The 23,299-nt window shown below is 46.4% G+C and overlaps 1 protein-coding gene across 1 annotated transcript in view; it reads right to left on the bottom strand.

The window, feature by feature from the left end:
* Fam135b (family with sequence similarity 135 member B) overlaps positions 1-23,299 on the bottom strand; it is a 297,392-nt gene that overhangs the window by 21,357 nt on the left and 252,736 nt on the right. The window contains exons 10-14 of the mRNA XM_046449180.2: positions 18,661-18,816; positions 17,742-17,815; positions 10,106-10,260; positions 4,153-6,139; positions 1,619-1,785 (exon numbers count right to left, since the gene is read on the bottom strand). Of these exons, the coding sequence (XP_046305136.1) occupies positions 1,619-1,785; positions 4,153-6,139; positions 10,106-10,260; positions 17,742-17,815; positions 18,661-18,816 (2,539 nt within the window). The remainder of the gene's footprint in view (positions 1-1,618; positions 1,786-4,152; positions 6,140-10,105; positions 10,261-17,741; positions 17,816-18,660; positions 18,817-23,299) is intronic.

Below are 23,299 nucleotides of genomic sequence, written 5' to 3'. Positions count from 1 at the left end.
TTGCATCTAAATCAAAGTTTGGCCCATTCCTCAGCTGGAAGGCCTATGCAGCAAAAATCCAGGAGCTACTCACTTGGATACTTAGATTCTCTGGCCTGCACGTGAACAAACTCCACAGGTCAAGGTCTCAAGTAGTTTCACATCATTCCTTATGAAAATACCCAGTGATTCAAAGGAGGGCTACAGTGCCCAGAGGAACCCCAGGCCTGGGAGGACCCCTCTTCTTTAAGGATGGATATGCCCAGATGGCCCAGATGCCACCTGTTTTGGTGACCTATCACAGTACACACCCATGCCTGTAGAACCATCATCAAAAATGGCATGTTATTTTGAGAAACATGTTATGAGATTAAATATTATCCATCCCTTCCTTCAATTCTGTCAGTAACCTTGTGATCTTTGGTCTCACTGTCACCTTTGTTTGGCATTCCAAGGATGCATCCTTAAAAATAAATGTCTCAAGCACCTATATTTAGTATAAGGAATTAAAAGGATTAAAATGTTCCCCTTTCCTACAGCTATTAATGGAGAAGGAACATTCTGAAACTTAAAGCATTGTCAGAAAATCTGATTTCATGAGGTGCTAAACTGAGAACCCTTACAAGAGCAGGAATTTGGGGCCTTTTGCACTGCGGAAGGTGTGTAAGCAGCCAGGACTGTTATCTGCGTATCAGTCCTCTGTCAATATAACTATACACTTGCAAACCAAATTTCAAAAAACAGAACCTATAGAATTCCAAAGAGTCTGGACAATGCACTCTGAACTACAGAAGTCACTTTCCAATGAAACCTGGCTTAGATATCAGTTGTCTTCCCAATGACCCATTGCCCAGGTGACAGCAGAATTGACGGCGGCAGCTCTGACAGAGTACAGTAGCTGCTCTACCTTTAGAGCATGCCTGTGCTCCCTGTGCTTGGTCACAACAAGGGAACAGCCCATTGCCCAACCAGATTTCTCATTTTAACAAAGAAATTGAGACTCTTGCCTCCTCGTGACTTAACGTAGCCTAAGTGAGAGGTACACGCCAGTCATGCGTGATGTTGAACGAATGAGTGAGAAATTTATTCTTTGTCCCTGCCAACCCCAGAACTCAGCAAAGTGTCTGGCATACAAGGGTGCCCTGAAGGTAAGAGGTGAGTAAAAACAGGCAGCGACGGTACTGACCACTGACCCGAGCTCCTCGAGGAATCCTTTATTCGTTCTATTCCATTTCTTCCTTTGTTTGTACCATTGTCTTAACTTGGGGGTCCATCGATTCCTGAAGTGCACTAATGTACTCAGCCCAGTACTTCATCTATTCATTCACTTCACTTCTTCTTTCATTCTTTCATCCCATTAGTTATCCATTTTCTCAAATATTCTCTTTATGTACCACTGATTTATTCAATTAATTCCTTCACTGGATTCATTCATTTATGTATTTTTTTTTCCTTAACAGGTTTCTTGTGCTACAGAGATATTTTCTTTTAGAACAAGGCTTTGACATCTTCCTAGACTTACTGTAGTAATCCATCCCATGGTGGCTACATTTTTAATAGATACCCAATCTAAGTGAATTAATAGCTATTACAAATTGCATTCACTATAGCCCTTTGAGGAGGGAACATTGGAACTCACCGTCCAGGCCATGGACACAGACAACCAGGTGAATCCCATCTTCCAAGTTTTCTTCCTCTTCCTCTGGTGGGAAATATGGTATATCAGAAGCTAGTACAGATAAGTCACTGTACAGAAATCCTTCAATCTTCAGTTCTTTTTTAAATTTTTCTTTGGCCTGATAAAAACTGGAGAATACACTAATTAATCACAAGCCAAGCTGTGTATTCCATGTTGAGCAGGAAATGAGTTGGGCTATATGTAGGAGTGATGAGCATCCCTAAGCCAAGTGTCTGCTGAGCGGCAAATGCTGAGCATGAGACCTCAGGGGAGATACTGATGAGCAAAGCTTTGTTCTGAACAAGAAGGCAGGAAACCACCCCAGGAAACCAAAGGGTGTGAGTTGTACAGATTTCCTTATGGTTCCTGCTTTGAACCAGGTAACAGGACTTCTAAGATTCTATCCAGCTCCAAGAATTTAGGCAATCTTTAGAATGATGCCCCAGGAGTGAAAGGTCCCTCCCTTGACATACAAGTGCACCATGGCCTGGCCTCCACCTGCTTCTCCAACATCCTCTGCCACCACTCCCACCCCTAGACTCACACACAAGCTCTGTGGCTTGTCTTCACATGTGTCTGCATGCAGCTGTGTGTCTGCAATGCCTTCCCACTTTGCTGTGATGCCCTTTGCGTGGTTTCCTGACTATCTAGGTGGTTAAAACGAGCGTGGACTTAGGAACCAGCGTGCCAACATCAGAATCTTGGTGTTGACACCTATTGTTCCTGGCAGTCTGTCTCTCATCTGTAGTGCTAGGAACCAGAAAATCTTAGGACTTTAGTATTTTTCTTTTATTCTGGGATATTTGCATATATTTATATAATCTGATATCTTGGGGATGGGACCCAAGTCTAAATATGAAACTCATTATTGTTTCATATCTGTCCAATACACAAAAGCCGAAGGTAGTTCTGTGCAATATTTTAAATAATTTGGGTCATGAAACAGTTCCATGATATGAAATCTTCTATTTGAAGCATGATGTCAAGCTCAAAAAGCTTGGGATCTTAAAGAGTCTCCATGAAGGATGTGGCTCAGGGGTAGAGCACTAACAGAGCACATGCAAAATGCCTGGTTTCTATCCCTCATAATAAACAAACAAATAAATAAATTTGAATTTTGGAGCATGTTGGATTTGGGCTTTCATATTAGGGATGTTTGAGCCGCATTATTATCTATCAGGCATATCATCATTGTCACGGTCATCATTATCACCCTCGGAATATTTTCCCCCAGTGCAGGTGTCTTCTTTAAGACACTTCCCCTGGTCACCATTCTATTGGTAGCCATTGCCCTCAGACAAGTTAGATCCTTATCCTTCTGGCTCTGCACATCTTCATGTTTACCCAATCAGATGTCTGCTACATACTTGTTGAGTTGATGACAAGTATCATAGGATAGGTATTTAGTATTCTTTACTGAACAAAAGTTCATATTTGACCTGACTGTGCAGTTTCACTTGGGGGGAAAATCATTATCCCATTATGTCAAGTTATCCTTTATATAAGACACCTTTGAAAAATAAGTCAGCAACCAATATGCTACTATGGTCACTTGAAATAAATAAATGTTTTGGGAGTTCCATTGGTTTAAGAAAAGTAATAGGTAAGTGATTAGAGCATGTAAAACACAGATGTTTCATCTCTATATGAAAATGTGCATAAACAATACATATAAACTCTAGATCATGGTTTTCAACCCATTTTAATGCACCTGTGTCCATTTTGTTGAATATTCACAGAATTTAAAACTCAGGACTTAATAGATAATATGGAATAATATTTTGCAAAACAGTAAATAAGATGAGCTACATTGATGAAATGACTCTATACCTTATCAATAAATAGTTTATAAGTAGGGGAAAATGGGAATAGAAATCTCCATAGGATGAAGGAGGGGATTCTGGTGTTGCAGAAGGATCCATGAACTTAAGAAATTTACATTCTTAAAGGAGGCTTATGAGACCAATCTGGTTAAGAATTTCCAACCCTCAAAGGCTCTTAAAATGCCCTTCAAAATGTGCAAAGATAGAGTGACAATGGTGTTCACAAGGGAGATGTGCATCATAATAAAACTTGAACAAAATTTAAATGTCTACCTGTCAAGGATTTTGTTCACATTCTGGGGTACTGTGACAACATCAACATGAGGAAATAAAATGAAACTATAAACATAGAAAGATTTCCAATATATTATTAGGTTGAGTAAAACATATGCAGGAACTGACAGAACAATCCATCTTTTGCATTAAAAGCAGACATGGATAGAGAGGCACCTAGTAAACTGCGGAAGAGCCTACACAGTTGTTATGTTGGGAGGTGGGCTTGTTGGTAATTTTTACTTCCTTACACTGTTCAACCTCTTTTACTTGTATGACATGCATTTGATCATTTAAATCAGGAAACAAACATCTCAAATTTTAAAGAGTGTGTGTGAAATTGAGAATTCTGTGGAAAAATCCAAAGGGTGGGGCCAGGTATCCCGTCAGCAAGCTCACCTGAACATCCTTTCACCGACATCTTCCTCCAACTTGCTGGAATGGGTAGAAACAACTCCAAAGGACCCCAGAGGCTGATGAGTGATGGGAACTGGGGTCTGTCTGGAAGAGAACCCAGCCCTGGCAGGGGTCTCCTTGGGCACAGATGAGAAAGGGAGACAGGTGGCAGTGCAAGACACGGACAAGTTGACCACCTCCACGGTCTTCAGGCTCTCCAGAGAAAAGGTCTCTGCAGAGGCCAGCGGGGGACCCATGATGGAAGCGCCTGTCCTCAGCTCTTGGTTTCTCAGAATTTGGGAAGGGATGGAGGGAGTCAGAGCGTGGCACACAGTGCCTGCTTCGTGTTCATCCTCTAGGAAGGCATCAGGTTCTCTATGCAACACCACGTGGCCCACAGCGCCAGGCGCACCACTGTGCTCAGGATTCAGGGTGGTGGCATCAGAAGCTGATGTACAGCTGAACTCAGGCACCTTGTGGTGGGACATTTCCCCGACTCCTGAGATACTGCTGTTGGAGAGAATGTGTTTGCCCACGTGCGAGTCTTTAGGCCTGCCCTTGGGGGTTTCCATGAGTGCTCTATGCAATGACCGGGTCCTGGGATTCTCAAGCGCTATGATACGTGGTATTTTTAAGTTAAGACCTTTGGTTTCGCTATCTGGAGTGTTCTCAGTCCTGCCATCCAGACGATAGTGGCCTTGAGGCTCCACCTGGCTCTCTTTACCTTGGGGGATGTCCATGTAACCAGGGTCTTGATGTTGGTCAGCAGGTGAAACTGTTTCCCCAAAGGACTGGACTGCCCTGGCATCCTGGGCTCTGGACCTTCCGCTTGGTTGAGAGCTATGCTCAGGGGAACCTTTGCTCTTCTGCATTTCTGAAGCTTCAGGGAAGTCTCCTTTTTTCCCCATGGCGTCTGCACCTTCAGTTGCGTCTTCCGGGCTGCTGATTTGGGGTGCAGATGCAGATTTGGTCAGCTTGGTGAGTGCCAGCTCACGTTCCTCCTCTTCAAAAGGCAGAGAGCTGATGGAGGTGAGAGAGGCCTGGATGCCACTGGGCAAGCTGGTGTTGCTTTCTGTGTGTCCACCCTCCAGGGAGTTCCTGTGGAGTGCATGTCTTCTAACCAACTGGTGCAGGACTTCCCGATCACTGGCTAACTCCACGGCCCTGCTTCGGGCCTCTGACCAGGCCACAGAGCTTGGCTCACTCTCAATGCCTGAGTCAGATATGAGGGAAGAAGACCGCTTGATGGCCCCAGACAGCGTGGACAGCTCCTCCTGCTCTTCCACATGAGGGTCCTGGAAGGAAGACCTAGGATCCAAAGGCTCCGTCAGAGTAGCACTTAGCGGGGTCTCGGTGGGGGCGAGTCTCAGGCTCAGCAGCACTGGCTGACCCTCTGGTTCTGTCCCCTTTCCTGAAGGACTCAACTCGGTGATAGGTGCTTTGTCTGAAGAGATGGCATTTTGGTGATATCCACCCGCTACCACTTTACTTGATACTGTCCTGTAACTGTCCCTAGGGCTGCCACTCTCACTAGAGAGTTCCATGGGCTCAGCTTTGTGGAGGTTCTGATTACTGGATTTTACCTCAATGTAGGTCAACACTGTAGACTGTCCATCCTCTGGGCCTGGACTCCTCCTGGGGCTGTCCACATCTGCCAGTGGATGGGTTCTGACATCAGACATTTGGCCAGACCCACATTCATCTTCGGGCACACCTGCTTTGTTCTGGAATTCACCGATTGTCAGATACACCTGAGATTCGGAGCACACGTCCACATGATCTGCTGGGGTTACATTCTTGTCTGGCCCTGGACACCTAGTAACCTCCTCATTAGTGTCCACTTGAGGTGGTTTCCTGGTAGATAAGACAAAGTCTCCCCTAAAAGATGATTTCCTATTTATAACATGGTTCTCTTCTTTTTCTTTTAGATTCATTATTGAGGGACTTACAGTTGGAACTTTGAAATTAGGATAAACACTCAAATTGGGTCCTACAAAGAAAAAAAATTTATATTACAGTTTGCAAATCTGTGTTCACAAGTTACTCTCAAATAGCTAATTGTGTAAAACAATAATAATAATTTTTCAGTCCTTCATTTCTGTTCTAAGAAAATACTTTCCCGGAGATTCTTAGAATTTCCCAGGACATAGAAGTCTTTTTACCCCAGAGGCATCCAGAGAGTTTATGCTCCCCTGCTAACTCATGCTGAGTTTCTAAATAGTTCATGCTAATGAGCTGAATCAGGATGGGTCTGGCCCTGGCAGAAGGACCAACCAAGCAAAGAGAGGCTTAGGGTCTAGAGCTGAAAAGTCACATCAGTCTGACCCGTAGAGAGAGGTGAAGTTAGCCCTGTGGCCCCAGTGGTTCAATCCATCCTTCCCAAATAATGAAGCTCCAATAGGAAGTCTAGATACACTGGCTCAGGAGAGATGTTCCAGGAGGGAGACTAGTCCTGAGAACACCAGAACTTCTTACCTGGCACCAGCAGACCTCAGCCTCTGGACCCCTGGGTTTGTTTATGTTTGTGTTTTTGTCTTTTGTTTACAGCTGGTACTTATTTGTATTCTTTACAATAAGACTGTAATTGTAAGTATAATCCCTTCCCGAGTTCTGCTTATTCCAACAAATTATTAGATTGAGGGGGCTAAGGGAACCCAGAATTCACAGCTGCTTGGGTAGAAGTGTGGGTGGCCTGTGCCCCTCAGCCTGGGAGTGCACCTGGGGTGAAGTCGAGTGAATTCTCTGCTTCTGAAACTGCACAGACTGCAGCAAAGCTATGGGGATAGTGAACAGACGTTTGGTCTCTAGGGAAGGGGAGGAGGAGGGCCATGCAAGCAGAGCATGTGGAGTCGGGGCACTGAAACTCTCTGCATGATACTGTCATGGTGGACACGTGGCCTTATACATTTATCCAAACCCAGAGAAAAGCCCAGAGTGACCTGGTATCCAGTGACTCCCGGTGATAATGCTGAGCTAGTGTAGATGTCCTGACTCCAATTAATATTCTGCTGACAGGGAGGTGCTATGTACCTAACTGGGCAGGGGATGCATGGGGTATCTCTACACCTTTTCCTTCATCCTTCTTTGGCTGGGAACCTAAAATCACAACAAAATGAGTTGTTAAAAAGGAAATGAAAGCAAACAGAACTGAATGTGGGCAGTATTCTGGGGAATGCAATTGACCTGTTCAGAAAAGGAGGTAAGTCACCCTGGTCAGGGGACATCATGGGCAGAGGTTTTGTGGGCTGCAGTTTGGCTGGACATGAGGAGCTCCTTTGTGGATGGAGCCAAGGTGAAGAGAGAAGGGGGACTGGGTTGAGGCAGGTGGAGAGGACCTGCAGGGTGATCAACTCGCACGCCCAGCATGGACACGGAATCAGAGTTGACTTCATAGGTTGTAGATTCTTGGAATAAAAGGTGTTTCTCAGATTTGCCACAGACAATTAAGACTGGATACAGGAGGTTCAGTGAGGAAGTGGGTTGCAAAGATGGCAACAATGTAGCTTCACCCTCACAGCTCTCCCAGAAAAGGAGAGGGCAAAGGGTTCAAATTCCAAGAGAATGGATTTATAATCAGACACCAACAAATGAGAGTAGAAACTTGAATTCGTCTTTGTTCTGTGCCTGTCACTTTTAAAAACCTGTCTTGTGGATGGATCTGCCCATTGTTCACAGTAACACTGGAGTACAATCACTACCCCTTTTCCCCAACTTCATGCAGGTAACTTCCTTGGGGAAAAGACTCTATTCAGAAAGTCTGTCCAACTCTTGAGGCTTTGAGCAAACCATTCAATGGCCTTGGGCAGGGGTCTAGGAGGGCAGTGGGGGGACAACAGATAGTAAGGACAGATTTGCTGAGTCTGTGATACCCAGAAGATAGGCAAGCCATGACGCTGTGGGGAAATCATGAGCCAATGCCATTATTTTAACATGGAAATGAAACTCTTTAATTCCCCTTTCATACCACACCCAAAGGATGACTGCAAATGTGTCTGGCAATCTCAGGACAAGGAATAAATAACAAGGTCCCCAAGTTCTAGAGGAAAGAGGAAGTAGTTCTTTGTGCTGAAGTTCTGTGAAGGGACAAGAAGGCCAAGCCCAGCCTTGGGTTTTGCATGGGGACATAGGCTGACCAACTGGTATAGGGGATGGGTATACATCAATTTGAGGTCATGTGGAAAGAAGCTCTGGAGGACAGCCGAGTGTAGGGTACCTGCCTGTGGTCCTTCTAGGAAGATGAGATGAGTGTGATGGAGCCGGCCTTAGGCACTTTAGAGAAGCTACAAAGACACGCTGGTCCTAAGGTAGCACATAGGTGTGGACAATGGACAGCTTAGAGGGACCTGCATGGGCAGATGCTCCTAGAGATACCTCCCCCAGCCAGGTCTTGTGGCTGTTTAAGGCTCAAGGGTGCTGATAGGCAAGATGGAGGGAGACGATGGGTGGCCAAGGAAGCCCCAAAAGATTGAGGTTGACTTTCCAGCCAGTGCTGCAGGATGGAGGCTAGGAGATAAAGCAAAGCTGATTTGTAGAAAATAAAGATATGTGATAAATGGCACATGTGAGTTGAGGACTGAGATTTATAATCACTAGGAAATGGATTAGTATGTGTAGGAAAAATGACTGGAAGACAATTCACAATGAACCCTGAGAATGTTGATGTCAGAGCCTCAGATGATGAGTGCTTAGTTAATTTCTAACTTAACTTCAAAGTTTCTATAGATAATGTGACAATAAGGACAATGAACTTGCATGAATACATACACACACACAGGTACATACACATCAGTGTAGATACACATGTGTAAATGTCTCCAGTTCCAGCCTGGTGTGCATTTCAGCTGCCATACACCTGGGTAACACTAGATGTCAGAGTACAACTGAGAACCAGATTTATGTACTTGTAAGGTAGCACTGTCCTTAGAAGTCACCTAAATTTATAGACATCCAACAAGTCTCAGATTGTAGCACCTGTGAAATTTAGCCTCTTTGCCCTTCATGTAAATGCTGAGCCTAATAATAACCCTCCAGGGGAGATTGTAAGGCAGGACATGAGCTTTGGAATCCAGGGAGTGGGTTTGAATGTTGGCTTAAAGCCACATGGTCTTTAAAAGATGCTCATAGTCTTCCTGCCTCATTTTTTGTCCTTAAATAGAGTCCCCAAGGTCATTTACAGGATTAAGGAGATAGAGCCCTGAAACCTCAGCATAAGGTGGGCCTGGCAGTTCTGGGACCTTGAAGGGATTACAAGTCTATTAGCTTTTGGGGTCTCCATTCAGGGCTGAGGGAGGGGTCAGAGAACAGACATTCACTGTGCTATCTAGGTGCACCCCCCACCTCCACTTTTCCCCATTGATGTGTGAGTTCATTGACAAACTTCCTCACCAGCCAATCTGGACACACACATACCAAAACTGAGGACAAACGTATTTTCTCTTCTTTCTGTTATGAGTGGTTAATTCATGAATCTGTATCATTAGTAATGCTGCCTAACGATACGGACTCATTTGTCTTGAGTGCTTTGCCTGACTCATGGCATGAAGCAGACATTGCTGAGAATTTGAACCCAAAGCCATTAAAGTTCAATCAAAAGTGTCTTTATGTTTAAATTGCACATTTGAAATAAGAAAGGACCTTCCTGTATTTCCAAGTCACACTGGTGTGTGCATAGCAGAGTGGAGGGATTCTTGTTCTGTGGGTGAAAATAGACAGGTTAAACTCTTCCCCAGAGAACCGTGGAGAGAGTTTTTACTGTAATTGCTCCTTTGTTAGATTGATTTATCAGTGTTCCTGAAATAAAGTCATTTCGATTAGTTCCACTTTAATTCTGTTCCCCTGGATGAGCTGAACAAACCCTGTGTTAACTTGGTCCCACTGTTGTTGGGATAGAAACAGAGAGAGACTTCCAGGACCCTGTGGAAAGCCTTGAGTCTTTCCAGGACAACAGAAGACAAACCTGTTGCAGGGCAGTCCACATATCTGTCCTCAAAGATGACTGGCAGGGTGTTCCAGTCACCATCGATGTCCAGGCACTCTGCGGGCAGCGGGGGCATACTGGTGAGGTACTCCGAATTCCGGATGTCCAGAGACAGCTGGCTGTGCATCTGTATGCTGAGGAGCACAAGGACAGGGTGAGCATCCAAGGAGGACTGGAAGCTTTGAAAGAGCTGTGGCACCCCTAATCGCTGTGGCACCCCTAATCCCAGGGACATTCAGAAGAGCTGTGGTGGACTCTGGCAATCAATGGTCTTCCTTTCTTCCCTCCCACCTATTCAGCCCCCAGAACCATAGTCTGCTTTGTTTGGGAACTGGTCCAGGTGCTGGGGTTAGAGGTCATGAACAGTAGGATTAGGTGAAACACAGAGGTCTATCGCGTGCCATTTGGGGGAGGAAATGAAGACCCTGCTGGAGGGATGCTGGCTGGGTTTCTGAATGGCCAGTGAGCTCCAGTTAGTGCCTTGGAGGGAAACCTTTATCCTTGCTTCTCTACCTTGTGCCACTTTGAATCCGAGCCATATTGTGGTAGGTTTCACTTGAAGACCATCCAAAATAGCTTTTTATCGATTACTATGTGTGTATTGGCATCCTTGACAAGGACGTAAGTTTCCCTAGTCAGGAGCCCTATTTTTTCATTCCTCTATGTAGGATTTTAAAATGCTCATATTTTTTCATGACACAAACATCCTTCCACCAATAGAAATTATTATTAATAATTAATCATTTTTTTTAAATTAAAATGCTAGGATGTTACAAAATATTCATCCCCTTCTCCTTAAGTCCCTGGGTGAAGAGAGAAAGTTTATTTTTTCTCATGAAAGAAAAAGATTAAAGTTTCACTATTTTTTTCCATAACAACTCAATCTCTTTTCCATGAGATAACAGGGGGTCCTCAAGGGATTGGTGAGTTTGGGAGAAGGGCCTGCATTGCTAGTTGTTGTCTGTCTGTGGCTCTCTTTGAAGCAGCCTGAACCCAGGAAGCCCCCATCTCGTTTGCAGATGTGCAGAACATGGGCCCGTAGACCAGCTGTATAGCTGTGCAGCTCTGCCTAGGCCCAAAGCAGCTTCTCTAACCTGAACCTTCACTGGCGGGCACAGTGAGATGAACACACACACGGAAACACACCTAGTGTACAGATACATCATATAACGCATATTATCCGTGCACAGTGAATATTACTTAATACACACATCAGTTTAAGAAAAATTAAATATGTGTATTTTATTTTCTTCTTACTTTTCAATTGGATTTTTACCCACAAAAGTAAAGGAGGGAATTTTTTTCTCTTCCTCAAAGCCCTGAAGGCTGCTGTAACTTCCTAACTCTTTAAATATTTAACGCTTTAAATATTCCTCTCTTAATATTTAGATGGGATCTTTTTAGCCACCCCTGTGCTTTGCAACACCATCTAAATCTGGAACCTCCAACCAGTTTTTAATTTATGAAGACATAGATTGGGCACTAGGGCACTTGGGATGATGTGGACCACTGGGGCTGGACGTGCATCTAGGTCTGCATCTCATGGTCATGAAGAAAGTAAGAGCTGAAGCCAGCGACCATAGCACAGCAGCACAGGTGAGGGGTGTCTGCTCTGAGCCACGTGGAGCAGATGCCCGCTCCTGCGGGAATGCTGCTTCTTGAGTGCGGGGCTTGTGGATGTGACCAAGTACCTAAAGCAATGCTCAGCATGTGCTGAGAAGTGGTGACACTGCCAAGGGGCCCAAGAGAGTCAGTGCCACTCTCTGACCAGAGGCTCTGAGAAGTGTCTCAGCCAAGATGGTGTGTGCTATCTTCAGGCTCAGCCACAGGTGAGCTCAGGGGAGCTGCCCTGCCTTCCTCGGGCTTTGTTCACAGCATGAAAACTCCCTGGAGGAACTGGCAGGACAGTAGTAGCGTGAGACGGGACCACAGCTTTGTCATCCTCTTTATCAAGATTGGTTTGAAGAGGTGCATAAGGGTGTCTAGCTGAAAAATGGTGGACTGGTGATGGTTGTTTTGGGGTGCCAACTTGACAGAATCAAGAATACCCAGAGAGCTGGTAAAGCACGCTTATTCTTTTTTTAGGGGGTGGGGCTAGGGTTATAAGGGACTGAACTCAAGGACACTCAACTACTGAGCCACATCCCCAGCCCTATTTTATATTTTATTTAGAGACAGGGTCTCCTTAGTGCCTCTCTTTGGCTAAGGCTGGATTTGAATTTGCAAGCCTCCTGTCTCAGCCACCTGAGCCGTTGAGATTACAGCCATGTGCCACTGCAACCAGCAAGCATGCTTATTCTTAATCATTGCTTCCATTGTGGCCTGAGGTTTTCAGACATGGGCTGAGCCTTGCTCTCACCTTCCCTGGTCCTCCAGCTTGCACAGGGACTATGGTGGCACTTCTTAGCCTCCAAATGGAGCCACTCAATTCCACTAGCAAACCCCTTTCTATACACCTCTCTATGTATGCACCCCTCTTTTCTGTCTCTCTGGAGACCCCTAACTCAAAGGCCCTTAGGAATTACTTGACTGCAGCCAATGGGAGAGAAGCCTTCCTGGCATGGTCCCTCACTCCTCCACAGTGTCCACCAAACACGGAACACTGCCCTTGCCCCCTCCTCCAAACACAAGCACTTCCGATGCCCCTGCCTGATCTATTTTTTACAAGACCATCACCTTCTAACATACTATATAATCCGTGGATTTATCATGCTTATTGTTGAATACTTATCTCCCAACATGAGTGTCTGTTTTGTTCACTGAGGCATCCCGAGTGCTTTGAGCAATGCCTCCATACAGTGAGCAATCAAAAGTACCTGTGAGAAACTTCTCAAAAGGAGAAACACAAAGGCCAACAGATATGTGAAAAAATGATCAACATCATTATCAATCAGGGAAGTGCAAATCAGAACTACAATAAGATTTCATCTCACTCCAGTCAGAATGGCAACGATAAAGAATACAAACAATAATAAATGCTAGTGAGGTTGTAGGGGAAAAGGTGCCCTTGAACATTGTTGGTGGGGCTGGAGACTAGTACACTGCTCTGGAAAACACCATGGAGATTCCTCAGAAGACTAGAGATGGAGCCACCATATGACCCAGCTATCCCACTCCTTGCTATTTTTCCCAAAAGATCTAAAATTGACATACTACAGTAATATAGCCACCTCGTTGTTTATAGCAGCATGATTCACAATAGCTCAATTATTGAATCAACCCAGAATCCAATCAATGGATGAATGGATAAAGAAATATATATATACACACACACAATGGAGTTCTACTCAGCCATAAAAAAGAATGAAATTATGGCATTTGCTGATAAATGTATGAAAATGGAGAATATCATGCTAAATGAAATAAGCTAATCTCAGGAAATCAAAGGTCAAATGTTTTCTCACATATGCATAAACTAGAGTAAAATAAAGGAAAGGGGGAGGAAGGATAAGAAAACATAAAGATAAAGGGAATATCAGTAGTGCACAAGAAGGAGATCAAGAGACAGAGTGGAGGGTTGGGTAAGGGGAGGCAACACAGAATGAATTCTTTTTTCCACACTTTTTAAAAAAATTATATCTTAATTATTTATTTTTGTATATGTGGTGCTGAGGATTGAACCCAGTGCCTCACACACGCTAGGCAATGCTCTATCACTGAGCCACATCCCCAGCCCCAGAATGAATTCTTAAAAATCATGTTATATGCCTATATAAATATAGGACAGAGAAATTCATATATATGCATAGGTGGAAGGAATCAATCAAATACAAGTTAATAGATGAGTGAAAGGAAGTCTAGTAGAGTAGAAGAAGGAGAATAGGGAAGGGGAGGAATAATGGGAGGGAAAAGGGGGGATCATGAACTGAAATCAGTTTTCATGTCTGTATGAGTTTGTTGGGATGAACCCCACTACTATGCAGAACTACAAAGCTCTAATTGAAAAAAAAAAACCAGACACACAGTATGTGCTGAATGATTTAGTTAATCAACAAGGTATATGCAAGGAAACTGGAGGGCCACATATTCCCAGACCCTCTCTGGAGACCTGCAGGGATGCTGGGAAGCAGCAGCAAAGGAGTTTGGAGATGGGGGGTGAAGTCCCCTCCCTCCACGTCTCTGCCGCACACCCACTGTGGAAGCCACAGTGGAAGAAACCAACTTGGAATGAGCCCTGCTGGGGTTGGCCTTGCCCTCCTGTGTGTGAGCACACAGACTCCGCACATGGCCGGCGCTCAGAGCCTGGTCCCTTCCTCCCTGTCTGCATGACACTCAGGGCCACTGGGCATGCAAGTCCATCTGTCTGTGTGGTGCCAGGGGCACCCACATGTTGTGCACTCAGCAGGTGCCCCTGGGTTTCCCTCTGGCCATGCTGAGCAGCAAACAGGGAGGAGTCCTGTGGACGATGGTCTGGGGCATTGCCTAGCGATGTCGGCAGGTTTGCCCTCACTCCAGCTGTACAGCCCAAGCCTACAGATACTTCTGCTTTAGAAGCTGAAAGCCCCTCTTTTGATTTATTTCTTTAGGAAAGTGGCTCAATACCATCCATAGGATCCACAGGACAGGGGCTAGAAGTGTGGCCTCTGGCCTCCAACAGAGCCCCATTTCTGTCTCTTTTGCTATATGCTCTACAACAAATCACTTCACCTCTCTCAGCCCAGGTTTCTTCTTTATAGAAGAATAGTGTCTACCTTATAGGCAAATAAGAACATTGAATAAGCCAAGGCATGGAAAAACACCTGGACAGCTTCTTACTAGAAAAATCTCAACACTTGTGAGCACCTGAAGGCAGGCAAATACCTGTTGAGTTCAACCCTGTTGCATGGATGTTTAATAAAACAATACTGAGGTACAGGTACAGACACAGAGCATAGAGAAGTCAAAGGCATATCTCAATGATCACATTACGTCAATCAATACACCAGTGTAGGTCTCCCTGTGCCTCATTGTTTCTATTCACATTTGGTCATAAACAAACTTCCCGTAGCACCAACTTCCTGTGTGAAAAGCACTGGGGAGACTTTGGTGGTACAGAGAGCAGGACCATGAAGCACACACTTGCTAGGTCTCATCCTAATCGCTTCTTGAACATACCTTCAAGACCACAACCTGGGGCCAGAGGTCTTCCTCTCCATGGCACCCGGGACAGCTGTGCACACCCAGGAGTGTAGTGCGGAACAAAAGGTCTCCACAAGCACTCCAAGCTGCTGCTACCCCTTCCATCTCCTCCTGTCCTATCCTAGCCTCCGCCATCTCGCAAGTGCTGCTCCCAGCCCACCCAGCTCACCTCACAGTCCGTTAAGCGGTAGTGACCTCTGGTTGGAGAAACACAATCTAGTGCGTGCTTAAACAATAAAGGGCTCACCGGGCAGCCTGGCATTTCCACATGTCTGCACAGTTCAGCCTCCTGTGTCAACAGGGCAGCCTCGCCGAGGCTCCATCCTCTCCCCAGAACCACCCTCCATGGGAGCCCACCCTTCTCATGCACAGTTCCTGGTTCTCTGATCCCTGTGCACCACCTCATCCAAACCTCACTCCTGCTCACAGGACCCTGGGCCTTTTCTCTGCAATTTTCTCCATCTGCAATGAACTCTCCCTCTCTGTTCTACGGTTTTACCCTGGAGGGCCTAGCTAAAAGTTTCTTTCCTTCTGAGCAGGAGCCCTTCCTAGTCTCTGCCTTACGTTAATGTCTACTCCTAATTGAATCCTTAAAAACTGCTCTAACCTGACAGCTACATTATAGGACCAAGATATTTGCAGGGCCCAATTTTGTACCTGGTTCTCTTCCCTAATGCCAGCTTCCTAGGAAGACCTTCTCTTACAGCTCCTTAAACTAGTCTCATCTGTTCCCCTCACACTGAGAACTATTTCACCATGCACATCACCACTGGGCAGATTATATTTATTATGTGCCTTCCACCACTAAAATACAAGCCCCATGAAGTAAGGAATTTGTTTCTGGTTCACTGATAGAGTAGCCAATAGTTGAAACAGCGTCTGACATGTGCTCCATGCTAAATAGTTGTTTCTTGAAAGAAGTAATCTCCTTTTTTTATGTCTAAGAAACCAGGTAAGAAAGATTCAGTAACTAGTAGGATGCCTGCCACAAGTATTGTAAGTTGCAAAATCAGTATTTTAAGACGTGTAATGAAATTTGAAATGCTGAGGTCCATATTCATTTGCAGGTAAAAAAGCAGAAATTACTCTAGGTCCTCCTTATCCCCCGGCCCTCAAGGCCCCACATGGTCTGTTCCTCCTGTTGCTCTGAGTTTCCCTGCTCCTGCACTCCATTCTAACTGCACTGATCTTGTTGCTGCTTTTCAAAGATGTTCTGTTTTTGTCTCACCAGCTCGTCACTGCATGACCTGCTGTAACCCCAGCCTGCGTTCAAGTGTCACATCTGCAGAAAGACTTTTTATCATCCTTTGGGGAGGAGCAGGGTCTGAAACTCAAGCTGTCACCCCACTAGTTTCTGAATCTTTGCCCTTGGCACAAGAGGCTGCCATTCAAGCCGGGCTCTTTGAGGGGAGGGTCCTGGCCTGTGTCTGTCACCTCCACAAGTGGGCATTCCTGGAGCCCATCTGAGGCTAACCTCCTAGTGACTCTGGGAGACCATTTCCTGCAGTCATTCTGATTTATAATTTTGTGCTGTGGCCCCCAAAGCTGTGTTTACCCTGTCAGACTAGCTCTTCTGAAGTTAGTTTTGGAAAGTATGTTCTCCCAGTTCTAGCTGGAGCCCGGAATGAGGGAACGAATAAAAGGCTGAGTGGAAGACTCTCAGGATCTCTAGACAAGTGGATTCCACATGCAGTTGTGTTTTCTAGGAGCCCAGGTCACTTCCAGAACCCCTGAGGCAAACTGTAAATGTCATCGTACTTTGCAAATATAAGGAAGCCCGAGGAGAAAACAAGCTTATAGAAGGGTGTGAGAGCTCCCGTGTCCATCCTGTGCAAAGCGGAATGTCAAGCTCTGCTCCTGGTGGATTCACTTGGCATCCCCAACATTGTTTCACCCACCTTTTTTATGTTTTGAGGTGAGGTGTTGCTCAGAATCAACAGGAGAATGTGGATGTGCGTAGCAAAAGCCAAAAGACCCTGGAGGGATCTCTGCCCCTCTTCACCAGGGCTATCCCCGAGGGACAATGGCCTCATGGCCCATGAACCCTCTGACTTTCTTGAGTACTAGAAGGTGGCAAACTTAGAAATTCACCAGTCCTCCTAATTAGGGAGCTCAGCCTTAATTACTACGCTAAATGCATTTTTCAGTTACTGCAGCATCTAGAGCAGATTGTGTGTTTTCTGACGTAGCCTATGGCCACACCACCTGCTTCGACTTCACTCTGCCAGGATTCAGCACAGATGTCTTGCAGGACTTGGGAGACTTGATTCTGTCTCTAGAAGCATAATGACTCTCAACAAAGGAAACCTCAGCTCGCTGACCTCTCCCACTGGGCACTGTCTAAATCGTCCGCTTGCCTGGCGCTTCGCACTAGAGGTGCAGAGGCGAGGAGATCCAGAAAGTGAAAGGGCAGCTTGAACAAAGAAAAGAGGTGGACTGTCCTGGGGGAGGGGGGACTACTTTATACGGCAGGGTAGGCATGCGATTCATTACTCACAGGTTTTCCTGAAACGTCAAGACAGCAAGTTTTTGGTGCTCCATATAAAAAAAGGCCTCAGAAAACCTTCGGACCTGAGGAATAAAACAGAGTAAATGGCTGACTTCTTTAGGTGGCTGTGGCCTCCTCTGTTTAGAATTGAGGGTCACGGAGATAAGTGTGATGCACTAAGAGAAGGAAAGCTTGTCCTTCACCCAGAGGTCTGAATCAAAGCTCTTAGCCCAACCCTGGTTTATAGACACAGTTTAGTACATGTTTATGAATCTGTTCTTACATTGCTTTTTATCATTTTTATATGTAGGTTTTATTCCTCCTACTGGAATATGAGATCTTTGCAAACAGTCACCATGAATAAATGCAGAATAAACAGAATTTCCAAATCCAGCCTTGTGAGTGTGCTTGCTAAGCATTTGGTGAATCTAATCCTCAGATATTTGCTCTTCTTGCTCTAAATGAGAAGACCAATGTCTTTCACTATGCATTAGTACCAACCCAAATGTACCCAAGCTTGTGGCCAAAAACATACTAAGAGCAATGCCTTCCCTTCCAAATTAATTTTTCAAATGTTGTTTTGATTGTTTATTTGAAGTGCCCTGGATCTAACCAGGGGCCTTGCTCATATGATGCTGGTACTCTACCACCCATCTCTATTCCCAGCCCCTCAAATACTTTTTAAAAGTACTTGGAGTACCCCTATGATAAGGGTAAGGGTGGTGTTTTATGAAGGATGGAGCAAAGGCTTGTGTGGCTAAATAAGCTCCTGATGTCACACTGCTTGTTCAGGGTGGGGCCAGGATCAGTGCTCCAATCTAGAGCTCAGGACAGTCCCAATTCTTACTCAGTTCAGGGAACTGACACTTGCCAAACTTCCTCAGGACATTAAGTGCATGTAGGAAGTTTATGCCATGAGACATTTTACCCTCAGGCTGTGGTGCTCCTGGGTGAGATAAGCAGTCACTTGGGAGTGGAGTGTCACCGTATCCAGGAACTGTGTCCACAGAGCCATCAGGTGGGAAGCAAGCCAGGCGAGATCCTTACTTATCTGCTCAGCTATCTTCTCTGGATTGTTCAGCATCTGGAGGCAAAAAATGCAGTGGTCAGGCCCCGCTCCCTGGGCTCCTGCCATCTCCACTGACTCCTGTGCTCTTGGCGAACATCTGCCCATCGGTGGAATGATATTAAACCATCCTGAGACTCTGGGGATCACCTATCAAGTCACTTTGGAGGCGGGACTTAAAATAATCAAGGTGGTGATAAATTATTTGTAGTCCCTGTCTACAAACCAACATCCTGGCCTCCTCTCGCATGAGAGATCACCGACGGCCTAGCTCAGTCTCTCCCCACTTTGTCTTGTCTTTGTGTCTATTTTAAGCCCAACCCAATCCTGGATTTCTGGAAATGTCTTGCACCTTTGATGTTTTCTCTTTCCCCATGGGTCCAATGGCTTCTTCTTTCAACTTCTCTACTCAACCCTTTCCACAGTTTACGCTTCCTATCGGTGCCCAGATCCAGTGACTTCTCCTTTGTGAACCTTGGCTTCACAACCATCCAGCTGAAAACCTTCCATCCCATCCTCCCACCCCACCCCCACCCCCGGCACTGCAGATCCTCACACTGCACTCCACTCTGTCCTGAGGTTCTGAACTCAGTCTTCGTAGTCATGAAGGCTTCCACTCATTAATACCCATCGTTTGGCAGGTAGTGTGCTGAGTATTTTGCATAGTTTTCCCATGTAATCCCCACAGTTACTCTGTGGTGGAGGCATCGTAAACATTCTTCTACAAAAATCTAAAATGAGAGTGAATAAGTAGCGAGAGTACACAAGTCCACACCGAGCTGGGATTGAACTGAAGAACTGTGGGACCACAAAGCCACATCCCCACACCACAGTACCGGGTAGAGACCTCCAGAGAGAAGAGAGTCCATGACCTCATAGCACTTAACTAGCCGGGAGAACTGCACATGGCGGGGTCTCCCTAGCCCTGGCCTACCACCATTCCTTAAGGAGGGTTGCAGGTTGCTTTTAAAGCTAGGAGTTGGACTAGAGTGGGCCCAGAGCCTTTTGGGAAGACCCCAGGAACAGAAATACTTTGGATCGCTGTCACTTGATATGGGATAGCCATCTTCCCAAGAAGCATGCTGGTTGGAGAATTCAAATAGATTCCAGAGAAGTGAGAAAAGAGACGGTGTCTTTGAGGAGTGTGAGGCAGCCAGTCCTCAAATCCTGACACCAATCTCTAGGCTTAGTCATTTATACAACAAGCATGTGAGGGCATTGTGTGGGTCTGAAGCACATGTGTTGAAGCCGTTGGACCCAAGGGGAAAGAGCAAACACCAAAGGTGTAAGACATTTCCAGGAGGAGTTGGAGAGGGCCTCTGCCTCACTCGGTGGTGGAGATAGGGATGTGGATGTGCAAGAAAGACTGGTGTGGCACCCTCTACCACACATGATGAAATGGGCACACAGCCACAGCCCTTCCAAACCCTGCTTTCCTCATTTATCCTGTGCCTCAGTTTCCTGAAAGGACAGGCACAGTAAGTGACTCCATTTGAATGCAATGATACATGGGAGGATCTAAGTCCAGTGCCTGAATCACCAACAGCCTTTTGTTGTCCTTGGACTGAAGGCTGATGCTAGATGAAGGCAGAGCAGGTGGCGTGAGGAGTCTAACAGTAAAAGAAAGAGGAAAGGAGAAGTTTGATGCACAATAACACTATAAATTTTGAATATTATTACTTTACAATTAATGATTAGCTTCCAAACACAAGATTTTATTTAAAAATTCTACTCAGAGCTGCTTCTTCCAAGAGGCAAGGTCAGTATTTGGTGACCACTCTTGGCTGTGTTGCAGACACCAGGGTTAAGAGACGGAAGACAAAGGTCAGGTGGGGGGCTCTGGGGAAAACGCAGCCACTGAAAATCCTCCAGGTGGAGAGTGTGGCTTTGGATGGACTAGAAGTTGCTCAGATTTGAATTCTCCAACCAGCATGACTCACTGATGACAGCCAAACTCCTGTGTCAACACTTGGCACCATTTGCCCCTGAAAACAACCCCCACCTTACCATGGACCCCTCCCCTCCTGGCCTGAGCATGCCCATTGCTCCAGCCACTGGGCCTGCCCACCAGCACCAGGTCAAGCTGCACCCTCTGTCTGGAGTGCCTCCCCTCTCCCCTTCCATTTCTCTTCTTCTCCTCTCCACCTTGGCCTTGTCTACTCTCTCCAGGGAACCTTAACGGAGACAGTTCTGTGTCCCCTCGTTTCTGCTTGCTCCTTTGAAACTCCACTGAGCTCCAAGTGTAAGACTGACCACCAGCTCCATAAAGGACCCACCCATCTCCCATGCCACCTGCAGCCACATGTGGCCTGTTTTACCTCCAACATGCCCTCCGGCCTGCATTCTGAGCTCTGGCCCTCAGTGTTTCTAGTGCCCAGCACACTGGCTGATGATAGTGTGAACTTAGCAGCCTGGATTGACTATGCAGGTGACCTGGCATGGCTGGGAGGTGCCCTGTGCCTCAGTCACACAGACCTGCCTTCCTGGGCTGCTTCTTCTGGCACCCAACCATGACAGTGCCCCTGTACCACCATGGTCTGGGCAAACACCGCATGAACTCTAAGCTCAGCCACCACAATGAGAAATGGAAAAAAAGGACAAGCTATTAATGAAATGTACCTTTGGGAGAATTATTTTTCCCCTAGTTGGTTATAGAAAGGGTTTAAGGTAAGGTTTGTAAAGCTTCTAATTAAGCCACAGGAGGACTTTCCAAGCTCACAGACACCTGGGCCTGCACAAGCCCAGATGACAGGGGTGGAGGGCCCTCCTGACACCAGCAGGCGATCCCGGCCCCGTCTGCATGGGTGAAGCTCCCTGAGAAGAGGCTCAGCCTCCCACCCTCCTCATCTGGGCTCTGCCCATGAGCTTCTCTCTACTCCCCTGTTCCCTGGTTCTGCTTATTGAGTGTCTGATCTGTGTGTTCAGGTGTTCAAGGACCCAAATGTAAATACGCACGGTCCCAAAAGAGGCATTTGGTTTCATCAACGTGACATCCCTAGGTAGTTATGATATACGGACAAAGGACTTTGAAAGAGATGGCCACTGAGAGCCGTGGCGGGCCGCGGCAGGCTTCCCGGAGGAGGTGGGGCCCCACTGCATCTTCAGGTTGACAGGCATCAGAGCAGCCTGCCTCATGTTCCCTGAACAGCTGAGTTCTCTGACAACATCCTGGCTGCAGGTCAGACTCCCTGAGTCCTCACAGCTACAGCCCTCTCAATCTCTGGGGTGCCACCAGGCACGAGAATTTTTAAAGTGTGAGCTTAGCAGCCTGGATGACGCCAATGTGCATCCAGCGCTGCAAATTTCTGCTTGAACAGCACCCCTGTTGTCGTGTGTGTTCTCATCCTTGACAAAATCCCTCCCATGCTGCACATGCACATGTACCTGTGCCCGTGTACACAGCCACATGCTCACACTGCCAGCAGTGTTGACTCAGGGTTCAGACCTCGGTTGAATGCCATGCAACCAGGAGTCCTTCCCAGATACAGGAGAGGTGGACCCCCAGCAGCAGCAGCAGCAGCAATGCCAACCCAGAGTTGCTGGGCACTGTGGGTAAGCACTTTGTAGGGGTGGAATCCCATGGTCCTTAAGCCAGTCCCAAGAGTTGGTCCTGATCACCATCAACCCTGCTTTATGCTTGGGGTAGAGGACACCAGCATGTGTAGTAATATGCCTAAGCTGGTACATGTGTGGCCCGTGCGGTCCAGCTCCTGGCTCTGTACTCACCATGTCATACTGTCCCCCATACATCCCTCCATGTCCCAGGCAGATCCCCTGGTCACTCCCTCCTTCTGTCCACAGGATGTCAGCATGTTTCTGTGCCTGCTCAACCCTCCACTGACACTACACTTCATTGTGTATCTACAGAAGTCAGGAGGGCCCTTCTGCAACCTGTCCTGCCAGACTCTGGAAGCTCGTGGATACCCAGAAGTGTGCAGCCAGGAACTCTCTGAATGCCCACTGCCTTGGCCTTTTCCCTCCTCCTCAGAAGCTCACTCCTCTTTCCACAGCAATGTGCAGTGTTGGTTTTACAAGCCCTCCCACCCCACCCCCACTTGACTCAGGACCAGGGGGATGTGAAGGGAGAAAGCTCTTCTCTTAGGGAGACTTTCATCCTATCAGTCTGGGGGATTAAAGTAAGATCAGGATGGCAATTACTTTGGGGGCTATCGTCTTTCTAACTGGAAATTCATAAGTACCTCGTATGTTTGGGTATCAGGCAGCAATATAGAAAGGACTCAGGGCCTTCACAGCTTGGTGGAGGGGAGAAAAGTAACACAAATCATGATACCAAGAAGTAGTTGGAATAGAGCACATTGCCAAGAGACAGTAGCCCACAGGGGACTCTTGGATCCCAGGATCTCAGATGGTTCCCGGAAAAGTGAGCAGCTGGCTTGGATCTTGCAGATGGGGATTGTGTCAGGAATAAAACAGGGTGACATGGGACAGCCCAAGCAGAGGTGAGAGTACATAGTGGTGCTGGGTTGCAGAGCCCAGCTTC

The sequence above is a fragment of the Marmota monax genome, unplaced genomic scaffold (genome assembly GCF_021218885.2).
Source record: "Marmota monax isolate L192 unplaced genomic scaffold, Marmota_monax_Labrador192_F-V1.1 WCK01_AAM20220418_F8-fsc00073, whole genome shotgun sequence".
Taxonomy (NCBI): Eukaryota; Metazoa; Chordata; class Mammalia; order Rodentia; family Sciuridae; genus Marmota; species Marmota monax.
This window is presented reverse-complemented; position numbering and strand designations above follow the sequence as displayed.